Here is a 20,559-nt window from a genome sequence, read left to right as displayed (position 1 = left end):
TGACCATTCTTTTGCTGTAAATAAGCCAAGGAAATATACTTTGAACTATTTTTAAGTTCCTTTAGCTCTGTGTGCTAGAGCTGATCATGTTCTAGTAAACTTAGTTTTGGTTATCAAACAACATCTTTGACTGAATCATGAAATCTTCCATAATGCGTTTGCGATCAACAAAAACAAATGGCACATTTCCCATTGCAAACCATTATGAATTATATTCCGTTTACACACTTCAATGCTGCAAGAAGCTGCAGGATTGTCTGCAAACCATTCTCTATCATTATGATTATTATGAACTTATTCATAATATCACAATAGAAATAATGAACATTATCTTATCTCTTATTCTTTCTTATTTTGAAAAAAAATTTTGCAATTGATCACCATGCACCACTTGGTAAGTTCTTTTTACTTTGAAGTCCTATATCTTTGTTTTGATCTGCATTCATTTTATAAGAGCTTTTTAGTTTGCAATGACTTGCAGTTTCTTGTAAGATCTTTAAACTTCCTTGGCGACCTATCTCGCCGAAACTTATCTGGGAAATCTTTCCAGAATTTAGTTCTGTTCTCTTTTTAGTTTATTGGAATGTCCCCTGTTTCTTCGAATCTAGATTTTTATCGCTTTCATGGCAATATTTCGAAGCCTTTAGTTATTGTGTAAAATGACATCTATTTAAACATTTGCGGTACCTGTTTTCTTTTGGTACACGTTATCCTCTGTCCACATTGCTTTTTCCGTGAATTTGTAAAGCAACGACAGCAGAATGATACATCCATCTCATATTTGGACGCATGCTTGGATCATTACTTAACTTTAAAACTTTTGTAGTTATTAAAGCACTTTGATTTATAACTTTTCTCAATTTCTGGTTACCTTATAAATATCACTTTAGGCTCTAGTCTATAAGAATTAAAGTTTTCATCGAATTATTAGTTTCATTTTCTTTCCCTTGTCATATTGTTGAAATAATAATCTTGAATTCGTATTTATCTCAGAGCTTCTTACTTTAAAATTATCTACATATTCAGAGATACTCGCTACATTTAAACTTTGAAGATAAAATAAAAGCAATAGAAAGGTGACATTAAATCATTCTTTTATTCATTAATTTTTAATTTAATTCTTGTTCAGTAAGGAAAATTCCCTAGAAAAATAGTTTTCATTCCGAAAAAGCTTTCTTGGTTTATAAACCTGTTTGGTTCTACCTCGGAGCTTCTTGGTCTAGAAATTCTTTTTTAGATCTTCAGCAATACTCTCTGTATTTTAATTTTAAAGATAAAATAAAAGCAATGAAAGGGTGACATTAATTTATTCTCTCTTTTTTTTTTAATTTAGTACTTGTTCAGTCATAAAGGTTCCCTCAAAAAATCATCAAAACTTCGTTTTTTTTCTCTTTGTTAAAAAGGAAGAAATTAAACCACAACCATTAAAACACGTTTCTAATTTTTAAATTCTCCAAAGATAAGCTTTCTGTTTTATGATTTAAACTAATCAAATGAAATATAAAAAATAAGCAAACAGACTTCATTCAAAGAAACTTCTCGAGCAAAAAATTAGTTTCGGCGTAAAAATAATTGGATCTTATTTGTTGAATTTATTCTAGATTGTCATTGTCAAAGAACTACTGATCAATGTAATAGATTCATAGCCCTAATCCGATTATTTCGACATACGGGTGCAATCACCACGCAAACTTCCACAGATTTGATCACTTGATAAAAAATATAGTTCGACCATTTTTTTACCAAACCAGGCGAATAATTTTACTTTTTTTTAAATATCACATTTAAATTATTCGATTAAAAGAATCATTTGATTAGAAAAGAAAAAAACGTGTTGTTTACTAAAGAATTACAGAAAAAAGTGATTAGTGAAGAGAAATTTAAAATTTTTCTGCTTCAAAAATTAAAAATAAAGGAGATCTTTGATTTCTTTTACAATTTTTTAATCATAGAATAAAATGGAATCTAATATTTTAAGCCCTAAAACCAGCTATTGAGACTAACTATTATATTAAGAGTTAGTGATTTAACAGAAATGTTTTTATTGCTCACACATATGAGTGAAACACATCTATATTCTCTACTTTTCTTATTTATTTATTTATTTTACTTTTTGATTCTGAATAAAGTTATAAGCACAAATCGTGTGGTAGGACAAAATACACTAACTATTATTAGTATTTAGAGACTAACTAAAACTAAATACTAGAATTTAGTATTTAGTTTTTTTAGTGTGTTGCTCATTTTATATTATAGTTACAGAGACGCGTTTCTCAATATTTGATCATTTTTTAAATAATACAATCCCTCTGGACAGAAAAATTTGATAGAAAAATTTTGAAAAAAAAAAAGAAAGAAAACGTGGAAATTTCTTTTCCTCCAAATCCTTGTCAAAAAGTAAGATAATAATGAGTATTTACGCATAATCATTGCGTGTACACGAGTAAAAAATATATAAACGAAGTTAAATATCAAAAACACGAAGTCAAAACAGCGATGTCCGAAGAATAAGGTGAATGTTTCATTTTTACACATATTTAGTATGCACTACAGGCCATTTAAATTGCTAAACCAGGAAGGCGACACACCACGAACGTGAAATTACGGATAAAGCATGTGGTATGCAAATGATTAGCTTATCAGCGCATTCAAACAAAGCAGGTGGCGATAGCGACATCCACAATGCTTAAGAATAGATTTGACAGTAATAAAGAAGAGATTTAACAGTAAGTTTTTCATACAGAAATTAAATTTGAGCGTTGCTCTTGGGTAAAAAAAGTTTGAATTATGCCTCGTGTAAGAAGAAGAAATGCCTACCAACACGTGTCTGAGTTTGATCTCGGTCGAATTCCGGCCAACCGGGATTACGGTTTATCATACCGAAATGTTGCTGCTCGTGTTGGTCGAGATCCCGTGACTGATAGCAGAATATGAAATCGATGGGCTCATGACGTTCATATGGAACGCCGTGCAGGATCTGAGCGGCTCCACATCCCTAACAGCCGAGAAGACAGACATGTTATCCACATGGCCTTAAGGGATCGTACAGCAACGTCACGAACCCTGAGTCAATAAATGGGGTCATTTGCAAGACAAAATGTGTCTGCACGAACAGTTCGACGACGACTGTTAGCACAGCGACCGTGGCTTTGGCTACCCATGACACTGCATCACAGGCTAGAGCGCCTCCAATGGTGTGATCAACGACGACCCTGGACTCAGGAATGGCATGACGTCGTCTTTTCATACGAATCAAGGCTCTGTATACAGCATCATGATGACTGCATCTGTGTTTGGCGACATCGTGGAGAACTCCCATTGGCAGCCTGCATTCGACATCGTCATACTGATCCATCATCTAGAGTAATGGTATGGGGTGCCATTGGATATACGTCTCGATCACCTCTTGTCCGCATTTCCAGTACAGCAGCCGTTACATTTCTGATGTGTTAGGGCCAGCTTCTCTGCCATATCTTCAAGGCCTCTATAACTCTACGTTTCAGGACAAGGCACGACCACACTGTCCTGACCTGACTTGATACAGAACATGTTCGCCTGTTGCCATGGCCAGCATGTTCTCCTGATCTCTCGCCAATTGAAAGCGTTGGGCCAATGGTTGCCGAACGACTAGCGCGCCACCACTCATCAGTCACTACGGTCGATGAATTGTGGCATAATGTTGCAGCTGCTTGGAATGCTGTACCCGTCGATGCTATTCAATCTCTGTTCTACTCGATGCCCAGGAGAATAACTGCTGTTATTGCTGCCAGAGGAGGCTGCTCTGAATACTGATTCCTCAGGATCTATACATCCAAATACCCTGAAAATTTAATCACTTTTTCTGCCAACTATAATGTATGTGCACAATAAATATCATTCTGTTATTTGTTCTGTTATTTGTATCATACATAAAAAATAGAAATTTATAAATGATATTTACTTACTAATAACATTAATAATTTCCTAGCATTCAGTAAAAAGTTTTGTTGGTATCAAACTCTCAGAAGAGTCCACTCATTTCAACTACAGACTCCATAGCTCTGCATTATTATGTGCCTTTTTTTTATTTCTGTATTGTTATATTGAAAATAACATTATGGCTTTCTTGCAACGTGAAACCATAACAAATAATTCTACTTTTAAATAAATGTATACTACTTAAATACTTAAAAATTGTATTAATAAATAAGCTTAATTTTGATCAATTTTGCTTGAAACAAAATAAATGTTGACTGAAAGAACCGTCATTAGACATTGCCTAACTTAAGACATTAAAATAAAATGACTAAAGAAATCGTATATTCCAGAGCACCAAATTGCTTTTTAATACAATTTTCAAAACACGTGCCTAACGGTGGTTGGCATCAAACCAAATATGTAAATTATACTAAAAACAGAATTTTTTTCAATGCTTGATTTTCTGTTTAAGAATTTCACAACACAAGCTTTCTCAGAAAACTTTCTTCTCCGTTTAACCAGTGAATTAAATACATGAAGATTGATTTGAGAAGTAAAATCCATTATTTACGATTTATGCTTATTTGGTATTCTAACCTGAATTTTTAATTTATATTAAATTTAAACGAAACGAGGATTGCAAACATTGAAAAAGAAAGAAGTAAACTCTTCACGTTTTAGTGACTTTACGTAGAAAATAATTAAGTAATATTTTTAATACAATGTAATTATTTTCCTATAAAATTTAACAACGGTAATACAACAATCTAGTTCATCAAAATTTTACTTTATCTCATCCCATAGGAGAATTTGAAGTAGCTAAAGGTATAGACTACCTATGACAAAACATATAAACTGCATATAATGACACACAAAAATACAGTAACAAAATACAAAAATTGGTGTGAATACTGTACACTGATAAAACATATAAGATGCCCAATACAGTGTTAACTAAAATACACAAAAACATTTAAGAAAGTGAAAATGAAAAAAATGAGAATTGGAAGAAAGGGGAATTTAAATATAGCCCTAGGAAATATAAGTGAAAAAAGAAAGAAGAATAAATGAATTTAAAAAATTGAATATTCTTCTTTTTACTTTGAAACTCTAAACTTTATTAAATAAGAAATAATATTTCCTGGCATATTCATAATATATTAATGTACTGTATTTTCTTTTATTTATTATTCTTAATTCCAACAAAATTCAAGCAATTTCAGTAAAATTAAGCGAAAAATTATTAAGTCTTTTTTTTTCCTTTCCAAAACCTAAATAAAACTATTTTTTCCCTATTTTGATACAGTATTATTTTTTTTTTTTAAATATAACTCTTGTAGTATTTCATACTCTTACAATTAAGAACACACCTATTGGTTTCTTACATTAGTGCTGCCATCTATTTTTTAATTTGAGCAACTAAATCTACTTAGCAATTTGTTTTTAAACTTTTCGTAAGCTTAACTGCGAAACAAAATAGGTGTTGTTTTCTTCTATGCCTGAATCATTTATTAAATTAATTTACTATACAAAAACGTTAGGTTGAAGATTTATTTATAAATTCATATTTTTCATGATCTATTTTGATATAATCTATTAAGAATAAAAATGTATTTTCAATAGACAACCGACAACAAACTTAAAATTTAAAAGTATTTCTAAAGCTATTTAAAAAGATCATATCCGTTTAAAAAAATTACATACGCAACTTATGTCCAGGATGTTTTCATGTGCACTTATGTGCAGTTATGGTTCCTTTCACTTTCATATGGCATAAAGAAAACAACTAAAACTTTATTTCGAGATAAGAATTGATGTGAGTCGATTTATATTAGTGAAAATGTTTTTTCTGCATTTAAAAGTATGTGCTAAAGAAAGTCACAAAAATACGCTCAAAAGCTAAAAAATATATTCACCTTCATAAGTAAAATATTTCTAAGAACTTACAATTATTCTTATAGTATATAGTCTTATAAATTTTTGTTTGGAAGTTCTATATTTTGACATTTAAACGTATTTTAAAGGGATTTAGTAAAATCTCTTAGGAATTGTGATTTTTTATGGCGTACGAAATGCCCATACATTCTTAAAGATAATGTAGGAACATTTGATAAATTTTGGTTCCTCTTAAATTGCAAGTGTTTGAAAATTTACGAGAATATTTTAGATTTTGTTTCGCCAAAAAAAGTTGGGTCCAGAAAAAATTATTATTTAATAAAATGTTATAAAATTATTATGTAAAACTGACTCTTTTCTTCCCCCCCCCCACTGGCCTTACGGAGTTGCATGTAGCATTAAACATGTAATAGTATTTTCACGAACCTACTCTAATTTCGACTGTCGATGATTAAAAGAAAAACTATATAACATTTCACTTTTGAGTATATAGGATCATTTCATTTTATTTTACTTTATAGCCGCCGTTTAACAGCTGACCCAATTTTGGATTTACGACTACTAATGTTCAACTCCGTAGCCTTGTAATTTTGAACCCATTCCAGAAGACAAGGGACCTTCTGGATCAAGTATTGGTAGAAATTTGCTTTTGTGGAGAATTTTTTTAATGGAACTAACCTGCATATGAGTAACATGGTGATGGAAACCACGAAAACCTCTCCAGTTAGCCTAACGGCGAGGGGGGGGATCCGTCACCACCAAGGATATTTTACGCCAGCACTGTGGTCGGTGTGACCCGGGTGCGGAATTCGTATCGATCAGTCATTGCTGGGATTCGAACCCGGTTCACCTAATTGAAAGTAGAGCTCTCCGTCCCCTGAGCCACCACGGCTCTATATAGGATCATTTCACAGAATGTCATTCCTGGAAACTTATCTGTCCAATAAATATAGATTTCGAGAAACGTTTTCAGATTCAATCATCACTCTTTGTCACCTTTTCAAGACACCCAGCACAGCCTTGAATCACTGACTTTAACCCTTTAACGCAGAATTTTTACTAAACATATTCTCGTACTTTTTCATCACTTTGTATAAAGGTCAAAATAAGTAAAGAATATTATATTTAGCATTAAACTGATTTATAGTTATGAAATACAACACGAAACATCGGTGTATTTTTCTGCGTTAAAGCAAACATTTTCCAAACACGGCTCACTTCGAAACAATGATTTTTGATTTTTCGAATTTGCACTTACTTGCAGTTATTGGATTGAAGAGAAACAGTTATTCATCATTGAAATCTCTTTAATTTACAAAATCAATTATTAATTGATTTTTGAATATCAATGAAAAAAAATTTCGCATTACTTTTTTTTTTGGATTTTATATTTTATTACAAACATAATTCCGATAATCTAACAGATTTTTTTTAATGCTAGACAATTTGTTTTATAATTAAAAAGTACCAAAACTTATTTTTGCTGTAATTAGAACCTATGGGAAAAAATAATAGATAAAAAGGGTACCAGTGTCTCATCTGCGTCAAAGGAATAAAAAAAAAGTCATCAGTTATGAAATTTTACTTTAATTTTTTAATAATGATTTAATTCAAAAAAAGTTAAGATAATATTAAAAAATTAAAACGAAACAAATATTTTTATTAGCTTTGTGCTAAAATACTAGCAATCAATCTGTATTATTTTATTCTGTGTCGTACATAGTGTACAGTTTACATTGTGTATAATAAGCTAACCATTCACCCGAAATAACTTTCGATCAGATTTTCAAGTACAAAAATGCAATCTTCATAATTTTGAAAATGCTTTACAAATGTATTTATTAATAACTGTTATTTATGAATTTAATTAATAAATTGGGCACAAAAATTTACTTTTTCTGAATAAATATACCTTTTTTCGATGCATTTGGTTTTTTGATCATAAAAAATATGGAACGGGGTACCATAAGTTTAGTAAGAAGAACTATCGAGAATTTAGTTCCTTGATATCATTTTTATTTGCCTTTTTCGTCATATTTCTGGAACTAATATTTCTCGCTTTCATTTACGAAACTCGTTTACCCAGCGATCAATCCACACAAAATTTGTATATAAATGAATAAATTTTCACAACTTTCCCTTGTATGAAATTATTAAATTTATAAGTGACAGAAAAAACTTTTACTTTAAAAGCTAATAAAATTTCACACACTCATAGACAGTGACATTTCCAATCACGAAATCCATATATAAATTAAGTCGGTCTAAGTAATTCTGAGAAATAAAAAATAAAATAAAAACTTGCACGAGAACTACTTAACCAATTTCATTTTAATTATAGAAGCTCTCATTTAAACATGGATTTCGTGCAAATGCTACTTAATTATGCACTTATGCTCAAAATTAAATATCATAAAATTTATCTTTTTCCTAATTTTATGATTCACACCGGTTTATCTTTAGCGTTTTTTGACATTAAAAATTAGAAGGAACCCTTAAAATTGCAAAAAAAAAAGAAGAAAAAAAACTCCAGAACACATCTGTTTTATAATTGCTATCAAAATATTGAGAATTCTGCTGAACAATATTTTTTTATTTGTAATATTGCATTATTTTAAATAGAAAAAAAAGCCGTGCTAATTTTTTGCAGCGTAGTATGCTTGAGCCTTTTAAGATTTTTATGCTGAAAGATAAAGAAAAAAAATTTTCCAAATAGCGAAAATTACAAATTCCATAAGCTATTAAACAATTTTAATTTTTAAGCCTCACTTTTGTAATTTGTAAGCCTCAGTATACCAAAAATCAAACAACCAAATATTTCAAATCAAACAACTTCAATTTATGCATAACATAACATAACGTCTCAGTTTGCTAGTAATTGCATAATTATACATGAGATGTAAAAATCAATATTGCAATGGTAAATTATTTTGCAGCGCCGTCGAAATAAACGATTTTCGTTAAGGGTCATGGTCACAGTTCAAAAGATTGCAAATCAAAAAAAAAAAGTAAAATAAAATAAAGAATAAAATAAACTATTTGCTGTAAACCTCCTGTTTTTCTCCCCTCTTCTGAACTATGGAAGCTGATCCACTCTATACAAGTAGACAAGAACTACCGAAGCAGAACCAAGACCAGCCACAAAGCTTAAATAGAATGAATTGAAAAAAAAAAGTTCTTTTTATTTGAAAAGAAGCAAAGGAAGGAGCAGATCCCCCCCCCCTTTTGTCATCCCTATTGAATTGTCACGCATTTTTGATCCGATAAACCCCTAACTTATGTCCAAAATAGAATTGTGATATTTGACCATTCCTCTTTTTCTTAAAATAAATAAATAAAATAAAATAAATACATATTTTTTGGAACAAGACTTTATTGTAATTACAATATAGAAATTACTTCATTTCTGCTATCAAAATTGAATAAATTTGAACTCGTTTATTACGAACCCTGATTTAGTAGTATCCCGGGATTAAAGAAGGCATTTCTAATTTTTAAGGAGCCTATAAAAATTAAGAGCATAATTCTGATTTACGGAAAGAAAAAAAAATTGAAGCTATCCGTAAAAAGTATTTGATTGTCCATGGAAGTTGTAGATAAACAATTAAAAAGAATCACTGAGATGTCCCCTTTATGCCTTATCACAAAATTGCAATAATGCGTAGAAGTTAATGCTATGCAAACCATGTAAAAGTTTCTGTATCTACGTGAACATGAGTGCGAACATGGTCCTGTCAAAATGTTTGTAAGTAATAGAATCTTAAAGTGAAAAATCAACAAAATATAAAAGATTAAACCTATGCCATCCACTGCATAGTATTTGTCAAGAGGTTGCAAATTTTCATCAACTTTGCGTTGCAACAAATATGCCTATGCACAGTGATATATTTTAGTAATATTAAGCTTTTTATTTTCTTCCGAAGTAATCGAATTGTAACTTAACCTTTATAAAAGTAAATACCCAGGTAATTTAAATATTAAAGAACAGTATTGTTGTGGCTAATTTTTCATGGAGGCTAATTTTTCTCATAAATTCCAACATTTATGCACTTTAAGAAAAACATGAAGAAATGTATAAAAATTTTGCATAAAATTCTCAAAATTACAGCCAGCATAAAGCAAGGTTTTTCACCACTACTAAATGTAACCTCTAAGTTAATTAGTTAATTAAGCCAAACATATATGGGTGATTCTCACAAAACATAACAATTCGGACCAAAAAATTTCTTCAAATTTAGTCTTCAAAATAATCTAAAAAAAATTTTGTATACTTCTTTCGCTACACTTATTAACATCTTATAGACAGTAGTGTAGTTTATTGACATTTGCTCAAGAAAAATAAAATAAAATAGAAATTCACCAAATCTTGAATGCCAGGAAAATGACATATTAGCTTAGAAGTTTAAAAAACAGTCATTTTAAGTTAATAGTAAGTAACTCAACTTAAGCCTTTATGTCAGATGGACCATAAATTGCTTAAATTAAACCTTTTTATCCACTGTAGAAAGAAACAAAAAATCTTGTCGCTGATATGTACAGAATAAAATTGTGTATAATAATCAATCATTAATTAAATAAATAACTTTGATTACATCCAAGCATATTACAATCATACATAAACTTGGTATTAGTTTAATATTTGCTTTCCCTCTTTACAGTATTAGAAGTTAAAAAGAATTTCTTGTAACACTTCAATGTCCTGGCATTCAGAAGCCAGGAAAATGACAGCCAGGATAATGACAAATTCGCCATTTTATAGCATATAACTTTACTTTAATTTATTATTTTGGCCGAAGACGTTTATATTCTGCAGAAAACAACAGTATTTCTTAAAATAACTCAGATAAATCTATGTAGTTTTTGTTATTAATGATTTCAAGAAGCCAGAAAAATGACAGCACAAAAGCCTACTCACCTTGAAAAATTTTTTGAAATAGATTTTGAGCCAGAAAATTGGTTCTTTATTCATGCAACAGGACATGTTCAGATAGGAGGGCATCTAATCAATCTATTAACATAAGATATTGATTCCTGGCGCTATCTATTTTGGTTATAAATCACTAAATAAAAGTAGCCAGGAAAATGACAAATTTTCATGGGACAAACAAATTATTGACAGAAAAAATTATTTTAAAAGAAGTTTTAGTAAACAATACCCCTGCGTATATTCTAGAAATGCTTACATAGGATAAGATAAAAAAAATTAGATTTTGAAAAATGTATGGGAAGTTTTGATGCTAGTTATTATTGGAAATATTGTTTGAGACATGCCAGGAAAATGACATTTTGATATTGAATTAAATTTTGTAAGTATACAAAACAGTCAATGCTAGTGCAACGTCATTTTAAAATTAATTTTTTTTTTAAAAAAAGTTCTTTTAGTATTATAGTATTAGATCCTGGAGCAAGGGACGGTGAATTGTCATGTTTCGTGAGAATCACCCATATGTATTCATTTTCATCCCACTTAAACGTTAAAGTTACGTTTACGAAAATTCAAAAAAAATTTTAAAGAAAAAAAAAACTGCGAAATTGGGTGAAAATGAGATTTTATAAAAAATACAGTAAAGGTACGCTGTTCCTTCGTACGCCCTCTCAATTACGATCCGAGCAATGAACTACTACTCTTTTTCTAATAACACTTTCCACAGCATTGCTATACATAAGGTCACGCACTTTAGAATTAAAGTAGGAAAAATAAAATAGCTTTCAATGAAGAAATTCTGAAAAACTCATATTTTCGTTTTTATTTTTAATTTTTTTTTACTTGAATTATTTTTGAGTTATTCAATAATTGAGCTATTTCTACCATGTGGTTTTAAACGGCGCTCTAGAAGATTTAATTTCAAGTAATTCACTAAGATAAATAATTTCTCCACCATTAATTTTTTGACTTTTTGTACTATAGTTAAATTGTAGTACATATATTTATTCAGTTTTTTACTATAGTAAATTTATATACTTACTCTCTAACACATCCTGTACATAAAAATGAGCCCATGATATGCCTATTTCTACCAAGAAGTGCTTTTTGACCAGAACTTTGGTGTGAGAAAGTAGAAATGTTCAACTCCGAATTATATTTAATTTTAAAAAAACCGAATCCTTGAAAGATATTAGTATTATTAGTAAAAGTGTTAATTATAAATTATATAGGGCAGAGAAAGTTAGTGAGGATATGGAGCTAAAATTGACCAATAGAATACTTGTCTTATTTAGGACTCAAATATTCCCTGTAAATTTTGACAGGATGGTAAAACAGTGTTACACTTGCCTGTGTAGTGAGGAGACAAAACAGTGGTTCTCAAATGGTGTTCTACTGAACCCTAGGGTTCCGTTGAAGAGTTAAGGGGTTCCGCGAGTTAGTGTGCTTTGCAACCTGTAATAAATTTTGAAATCGCTTATTAAATTTAGATCCAACCTATAACTCGTAATTTATTAAATCTTCCGGTTGCCTTTACGAAATTATTTCGAGTAAAATGCCAATGAAAAAAGAAATGGCCTTTTTTAAATGAATATATATTTCTCATAGCAATGGTGATCAAATACGGAAAGAGCAAGCATTTATAAAATATTTTATTAGTATTTCAATAACAAATTAAAATAAAATGCCTAAATTTCTTAATAAAGCACCCTGACTGTAATAACTATTCGCCTGACCCTAATAACTATTTTCAATATTTATAACGACTTTTTTAATTCATTTTTAGCTTATGTATATACACCAAAAACAAATTCATAACTAGACTAGATATAGCATAAAGACTACTAATTTAACTATCGATTTAAGATTATAAGTAATAAATTGATAAAAAAATCGTCTTTCATCAAATTAAATATTTTAAAAGTATTCTTTTATGGATTATGACGTTCACTATCATCTTAATAAACTTTATAACGTATAAGTTCCGTAGAAAGAAGGTCAATAAAACAATATTAAGGAAAAAAGATTGTTATAAAACTACAGATAAGAATTAGCTTATCTATAATTCAAAATCAAGAAAAACGTTAAAATTTTAATGAAAAAATATGTTCAAAATGAAGATTAGTAAGCATTTTTAGCAAATTCGTAAAAATTGTCCACACTAGCATCGTTTCCCCTGTGTCTACTTTTTTATATGCGATTAGAATTAAGGGTATTTTGAATAAAATTACATTTTATAATATGATAATTGAAGAAATAAAGTTTAAAAAATATATTTGTACAAAATGTGAAATTATGCAAAATCATTTTGAAGAAAGAACCTTATCACACACTCTCACATATAAAAGCATTTTATAGCAAGAAAATTCTTTAGTCTGTATTTTTGAATTAGTTAAACTCTTACAATTTTCGCATTAAATTCTTTTGCCCACCCTTTTAATTAACTTTTGTAATACACTTGGTTTTAGAAATTATGAATTAAAAGGCAATCTAATCAAATTTTTTCTGCGTTACTTATCAGTAATTCAGTCAAACATAACATTCAAATGTGATATATTAAGTTTGCGATAAATTATAATTTAAGTAACTGTCCTGAAATTCATATGAGTAATATTGTTGTTCACATTATCATTAATATCTGTTTAAATAATTTTTATAAAATCAAAATTTTAGTTTATTTTATTAGCATGTTGGACCTATTTTTGAACAAACCGGAGTTGAAAAATTTTTCCAACTCCAACTTTAACTCCAAAACTATGGCTCCTCAGTACTACTTTTGACATCTTAAGGAATTTCACAACAGTGTCTAATTTTTAATGATTTAATACCATTTTACAGCATAATTTGATTATTGTCAGTCATAGGTGAGAATCTAGTTTGTTGCATTACCAAGATGCCTTTTACAACAAGTTGCTTTTTAGTGCAAATCATTGCAGGTATTAGATCTAAAAAAATTGAAGAAAACTGCTATATTAACGCATAAGCATTCTTAAAGTTTTTAAAAATTTGTAGAAATTGTTTTAAAGCCACTTAAATTTCCACTCTCCAAAGCTTGTTTCCTGAAAAAGCCTAAAAAGTATTGAAAAATATTCTATACGTTATTCAAAATAGGAAGCAAATTTTAACACATTTCTTTGAGCTATATAATAAATTGGAAGTTTTTATGGCATAAAATAAATAGAAAGCACATGAATGGAAGAAAAAAACTTTCTTCGTAAGACAACAACGTAAGGAAACTTGAATTTCAACTTTCCTAAGTTTTTTTTCTAAAAAGGTCAAAAAATAATTACAAAAATTATCAAAAATTTGTTCAAAAATGGAAGCTGATTTTGACACATTTTTCAGATCTACATAATAAATTCGAAATTTCTATAGAATAAAATAAATCAAAGACATGAACGGAAAAAAAAAAGTTTCTTCATTATAACCTAGCCTAAACCATTCACAATAACCTAACTGAACTTGAATTTCGACTATTTCTGAAAAAACCTAGAAAATTATTTTTAAAAAAATTACCTAAAATTTAAAGGCAATTGCTATATAATGAATTTCTTTGTAACAGAAAATATGTTTATGGAGGAGGGAGAAGATCAATGAAGAGCAGCCTCAACGGAACTATACACAGTTTGTTTCCTAAAAAGGCACCATCAGACATTTCTTAGAGAATAAATTAGAAATTTCTATGGATTAAAATAAATAGGGTTGAAAAAAGTTTCTTCATCAAAAGACTATAACCTAACTGAGCTCGAATTTCGACTATTTCTAAAAAGACCTAAAAAAATTTTAAAATAAATTGCCAACAATGTATTCAAAAATTTGAAGCAAATTGGTATATGATGAATTTCTCTTTAATAGAAAATATAATAAAAGTGGAGGGAGAAAATCAATGAAAAATAATCTAAACGGAACTATGCATAGTTAGTTTCCTAAAATGGTCCCATCAGACATTTCTTAGAGCTATATAATAAATTGTAAATTTCTATAGAATAAAATAAATAGAAGACATGAGTGGGGGGAAAAAGTTTCTTCATCATAAAACAATAACTCAACTGAACTTGAATTTCGACTATTTCTAAAAAAACTAAAAAATTATTTAAAAAAATTACCAAAAATTTATTCAAAATTTAAAGTTAATTGCTATCTAATGAATTTCTTTTTATTAGAAAATATGATTAAGGTGGAGGGAGAGGATCAATGAAGAGCAACCTTAACGGAACTATGCACAGTTTGTTTCCTAAAAAGGCCCCATCAGACATTTCTTAGAGAATAAATTAGAAATTTCTGTAGAATAAAATAAGTAGGAGACTTAGGTGGAAAAAAGTTTCTTCATCAAAAGATTATAACCTAACTGAATTTGAATTTCGACTACTTCTAAAAAGACCTAAAATTTTATTAAAATAAATTGCCAACAATTTATTAAAAAATTTGAAGCAAATTAATATATAATGAATTCTTCTGTAATAGAAAATATGATAAAGATGGAGGGAGAAAATCAAGGAAGAACAATCTAAACGGAACTATGCATAGTTTGTTCCCTAAAAAGGCCCCATCAGACATTTTTTAGAGCTATATAATAAATTGTAAATTTCTATAGAATAAAATAAATTGAAGACATTAGTGGGGAGAAAAAAAAATTCTTCATCATAAAACAATAACTCAACTGAACTTGAATTTCAACTATTTATTAAAGAAGCTGAAAAATTATTTTAAAAAATTACCAAAAATTTATTTAAGAATTTAAAGCTAATTGCTATCTGCATTTCTTTGTATTAGAAAATATGATTAAGGTGGAGGGAGAAGATCAATGAAGAGCAGCCTTAACAGAACTATGCACAGTTTGTTTCCTAAAAAGGCCCCATCAGACATTTCTTAGAGAATAAAATAGAAATTTCTATAGAATAAAATAAATAGGGAGGAAAAAAGTTTCTTCATCAAAAAACTGTAACCTAACTGAACTTGAATTTCGACTATTTCTAAAAAGACCTAAAATTTTATTAAAATAAATTGCCAACAATTTATTAAAAAATTTTGAGCAAATTAATATATAATGAATTTTTCTGTAATAGAAAATATGATAAAGATGGAGGGAGAAAATCAAGGAAGAGCAATCTAAACGGAACTATGCATAGTTTGTTTCCTAAAAAAGCCCCATCAGACATATTTTAGAACTATTTAATAAATTGGAAATTTCTATAGAATAAAATAAATAGAAAACATGAGTGGGAGAAAAAAAAAAGGTTTCTTCATCATAAAACAATAATTCAACTGAACTTGAATTTCGACTATTTCTAAAAAGACCTAAAATTTTATTAAAATAAATTGCCAACAATTTATTCAAAAATTTGAAGCAAATTAATATATAATGAATTTTTCTGTAATAGAAAATATGATAAAGATGGAGGGAGAAAATCAAGGAAGAACAATCTAAACGGAACTATGCATAGTTTGTTCCCTAAAAAGGCCCCATCAGACATTTCTTAGAGCTACATAATAAATTGTAAATTTTTATGGAATAAAATGAATTGAAGACATTAGTGGGGGGAAAAGAAAGTTTCTTCATCGTAAAACAATAACTCAACTGAATTTGAATTTCGACTATTTATTAAAAAAAACTAAAAAATTATTTTAAAAAATTACCAAAAATTTATTCAAAAATTTAAAGCTAATTGCTATCTGCATTTCTTTGTATTAGAAAATATGATTAAGGTGGAGGGAGAAGATCAATGAAGAGCAACCTTAACGGAACTATGCACAGTTTGTTTCCTAAAAAGGCCCCATCAGATGTTTAGATCTTATTGTTTATGTCATATTCCTGGTCTATGATGATATCGTGCAGTCCACATTTTCTTCCAAATCAGTAGGCAGGTCGCAGACGCCGGAAATGACACACCTGTTAAACGCCTGTGAAAGAAACCCCGGTAACACACAGAACAATCATTTAGATGTGATCTCCGAAACCGGAGTGAAGGATTTTTTCAAAGCTGTAGTTAGGGTTGGGGCGGAACCTTCCTAGTTGATCGTGACTCTGCCCATCTGTTACGAGGTGAGTCAAACGATAACTTGGGGATGGAGATTCATTCACGGAAAATGTGTTGGTGAAAGCGGTTTATTTTTTCTCTCCTCGCCAAACTATGCTTTAGATAATCAATGATATTTTAAACAATACATAGATTACGTATTTGTATGGACAGAATGATAAGGAAATCAAAATAAAGTTCCGAAGAACAATATTGGAGGATTTAATTGTGGTGTTATTGTTGAAAAAATATATGCATGAGTCAACGACAGATTTTTGACTATTAACAATATCGTATTATGGCATTTAAAGGAATTTAAATCTTTTTTTTTTTTTTTTTTTAAAAAAAGATCTGAAAAATGCAATTTTTAGGAATGAATTTCAATTTAGTTATAAACTATTTGAATTGGATTTTATCTGTTTTATTAATTTTAAATCATAAATCCTGCTATGGATACCACCATACAGTTTTAGATTACAACAATCGTTTTCATCTTTACTGGAAATTAGACAATCCGAATGAAAGATTGCTCTTTCGAATTGAAGTTGAAACACATGGCTATGTTGCTATAGGCTTATCAGTAAATGGAGGAATGTCTGGAAGTGATATAGCCTTCGGATGGGTGAAGAACGGCAAAGCTTTTCTACAGGTAAGTTTTTTTTTATTGGTGATAAATTAAAAATATTTTGTAGATAACATTTATTTTTTCCCTGGTCTAATTATAAGAGCCTTTATATAATTATGTATTGTAGTTTTCAAATCAATGTGAACGGTGCTTCGTAATGACCACCCTAAATACAGGAATTTTAAATCCTTGTTGAAACTGAAATAAACACATTATGTCTTGCAAAATAACATTTAAGCGATGAAAAAATAAAAATAATATTGAAATCTATCAAGTTACTACTGCAGAAAGCAGGAATAAAAACAAGACGAAGGTTAGTGTTAAAGGTTGGATCAATTTATTTGCTTGGAGAAACGGAGGAGTTGTAAGTGGATTACTAGAAGCACCTTTAAGTTTCTTCAGGCAATTTTACTTTTTTTAAAGGCCTTGATCCGCCTTCCTCACTAGTTGTTCGACAGATTTTAATATAGTTTCTGTTTCTCCCTCTCTTGAATATTAACTTATCATTTTAAAGCTTTGCATTAAGAGGGAAGATAGAGCAACGCCATGTAGAAATTGTTAATATAGTTCTTGCGTCAGTTCTAGATTTTGAAGCCATTTTGTGCCAAGGCACGAGTGTAGGGACTGTTTTTAAACAACAATTTCTATCTCACTTTATCCACTTGAAATTGACAAATAGCTCATATTTTAAAAAGTCTAAGGTCACAAAATGCAGTCATGCAGGAATCAAACAAGTTAGAACTATTATATATATATATATAATAGTTCTAACTTGTTCAAAAGAGTGGGTGCTGTCTCCTGAGGCACTTGCCAACGGACCAAGTTTGAATGTTGTCTAGGATATAATTTTCTGTTTCAGACTAAGTGTCAATCACGCCTCCATTGTACAATCCTTGTTTTACATGGATTTTAAACTCTTGTTTTACATGAAAATAATTATTATAAAATATAATTAGCTTCACAAAACGTCCCTCTTATTGCGAGCACTCTTGCTTTATGTTTGATCCGGGTAGAGTTTTTTTGTCCTTTGAGTTTATCTTTTTATTGTCTTTTGAGTTGGTTAACATCAGAAGTCAACTCCAAGTTATCAAGCATCATAAATGCTTTGCTAGCATCTAATGCAATCATTACATCAAACTTTGTCTTTCGTATGTTTCTTTAAAAAGCTTTTCGTGTTTTTGTTTCATGTGTCATGCCTATGAAGTGGTTTAATTTATTTCTCAAAGTTCACTGTAAAATAATGCTTACCATTTTCCAGTCCATTTCAAAGTTTAAAATTTAAAAGTGAATATTGCCCTTCTATAAACTTACATATAAAATTTATAACTGACTCAAAATTGAAAAAAATCACCTACACCGTTTCTGCTTTTGTTTTTAGTCATATTCTCTAAATCTATGAAACGAAATTTCCTTAATTAACAGTGTTTGTTTGATATTAAAAAGAAAATTTTAAATTTGAAAGAAAATTCTTCTAATATTTTTTTAAAATGCACATTCTATACAGGGTATTACAAAATGACCTCACTCAATGCAAATTTTTGAAATAAAAATGAAAAATGAAGAAAACAAGTATGCTAGGAAGGATATTATAGAACATTCGGTATGCATCATTTAATAATGCGTATTATCTTAAAATTCTAATATTGATAAACTACATGATACACATGAAATGAAAATTAAAATAGCATTTATAAAATTTCATAAAATAGAAAACTGTTATGATATGGATTCACATTCTCCTATCTTTGTTTTTATCTCGTATCACGTGTCTTTACATATAATATATATATATATATATATATATATATATATATATATATATATATATATATATATATATATTAATAAATTACATCACATATTTTTTATCAGAAATATAACATATTTTCATATTACATATGCCCTATAAAGTGTGAATGCACCTAAATGGAAACGTTATGATCGAAAAAACAAATGAAAAAGAAATAATAAAACAAGATGAGATCACAATGTTTATGGCCTTATTTATGTCCGAAGTCGTCAATGAAAAGTTTCCTCTTTTTTGTGTGTATGGTCCAGCAAGAATCATACTCTTGTTAGAATTATCAAAATAACTGGAAAGATTTTTCCCAATAACCTGCTTTAATAACATTTGTTATGCAAGCAGTTTTTGCAATTGCTTGTTATATAATCATTTTGAAAAACTTCGATTAAATTTAAACAAACTTTATCATTACAACCAATTTTCTATTTATTCCTGACACTTTTCCAACTACTTTTCGTATGAAATATAAAAGTTTAGTCACAATTAAGATTTTTATTTTTTTGCCATTTTTAAACTGCATAAAAAAGTCCTTGATGTTTCATAAATATTATTTTGAAACATTTCTGCAACATATCATTAATTTCAAGTTATTTCGTGCAATGTTCGCCTTTTCCAATCATTTATAAGAGATAGCCTTTATCTTTCTGAAATTCTTATTTGAAACGGTTTAAATTGATTTGCTATTCAATTTTAAATCATTAGTGTAGGATCAATAATGCACTAGTATTAGCTTAAAAATCTAGTGTATTTTAGTGAATCTAAGTAGGAGACATATTGAATAACTTTTTTATTTATTGGTCAAATCACCACTGTAATATATCTTTAAATGATAACACTGGTGTGCAATTTCATGTGCAGTTGCATAATCCCGTAGTGAATATTTTAGTAGAAATTTGTAAAAGAAGGTTTTTAAGGTGTAAAATTAACTTTCAAATTTACTCTTTTATATGTTATTTCCAGAATTTCAACTGACGGTAATTTTTTAATTTTGATCTGTATATAATCAGCATAAGGCATAAACTAACATGTCTTCGTGGGGCTTGTATGGACATGTTAGAGTTGATTTTTTCATTTATAAGTTAAGAAGGGTTTTTTTTTATCATTTTTAAGTAGCAATGATATTAGATCGATATAAATAAATTGAAACCTCTTAACACTAACTTAATATGCAATATGGTGCTTTTTTAAATTATTATTATGTTGGTGGGATGGAAATTGCTTATAGATTTAGAGATTATGATGTTCAGCTCTTAAGGGGGGAAAAAGATATAGTTCATCTAATCATGAATCTTTAATTTTCCAGTAAAAATCCTCAATACACGTTTATGCATCTCAA

At 29.1% G+C, this 20,559-nt stretch overlaps 1 protein-coding gene across 1 annotated transcript in view; it reads left to right on the top strand.

The window, feature by feature from the left end:
* Positions 1 to 20,559, top strand: part of LOC107437531 (DBH-like monooxygenase protein 1) — a 95,625-nt gene that overhangs the window by 30,834 nt on the left and 44,232 nt on the right. Inside the window, exon 2 of the mRNA XM_087155487.1 lies at positions 17,304 to 17,443. Coding sequence (XP_087011613.1) covers positions 17,387 to 17,443 — 57 coding nt within the window. The 5' untranslated portion in view covers positions 17,304 to 17,386. The remainder of the gene's footprint in view (positions 1 to 17,303; positions 17,444 to 20,559) is intronic.

The sequence above is a fragment of the Parasteatoda tepidariorum genome, chromosome 11 (genome assembly GCF_982258835.1).
Source record: "Parasteatoda tepidariorum strain Cologne lab strain chromosome 11, Ptep-v5.0, whole genome shotgun sequence".
NCBI classification, from domain to species: Eukaryota; Metazoa; Arthropoda; class Arachnida; order Araneae; family Theridiidae; genus Parasteatoda; species Parasteatoda tepidariorum.
This window is presented reverse-complemented; position numbering and strand designations above follow the sequence as displayed.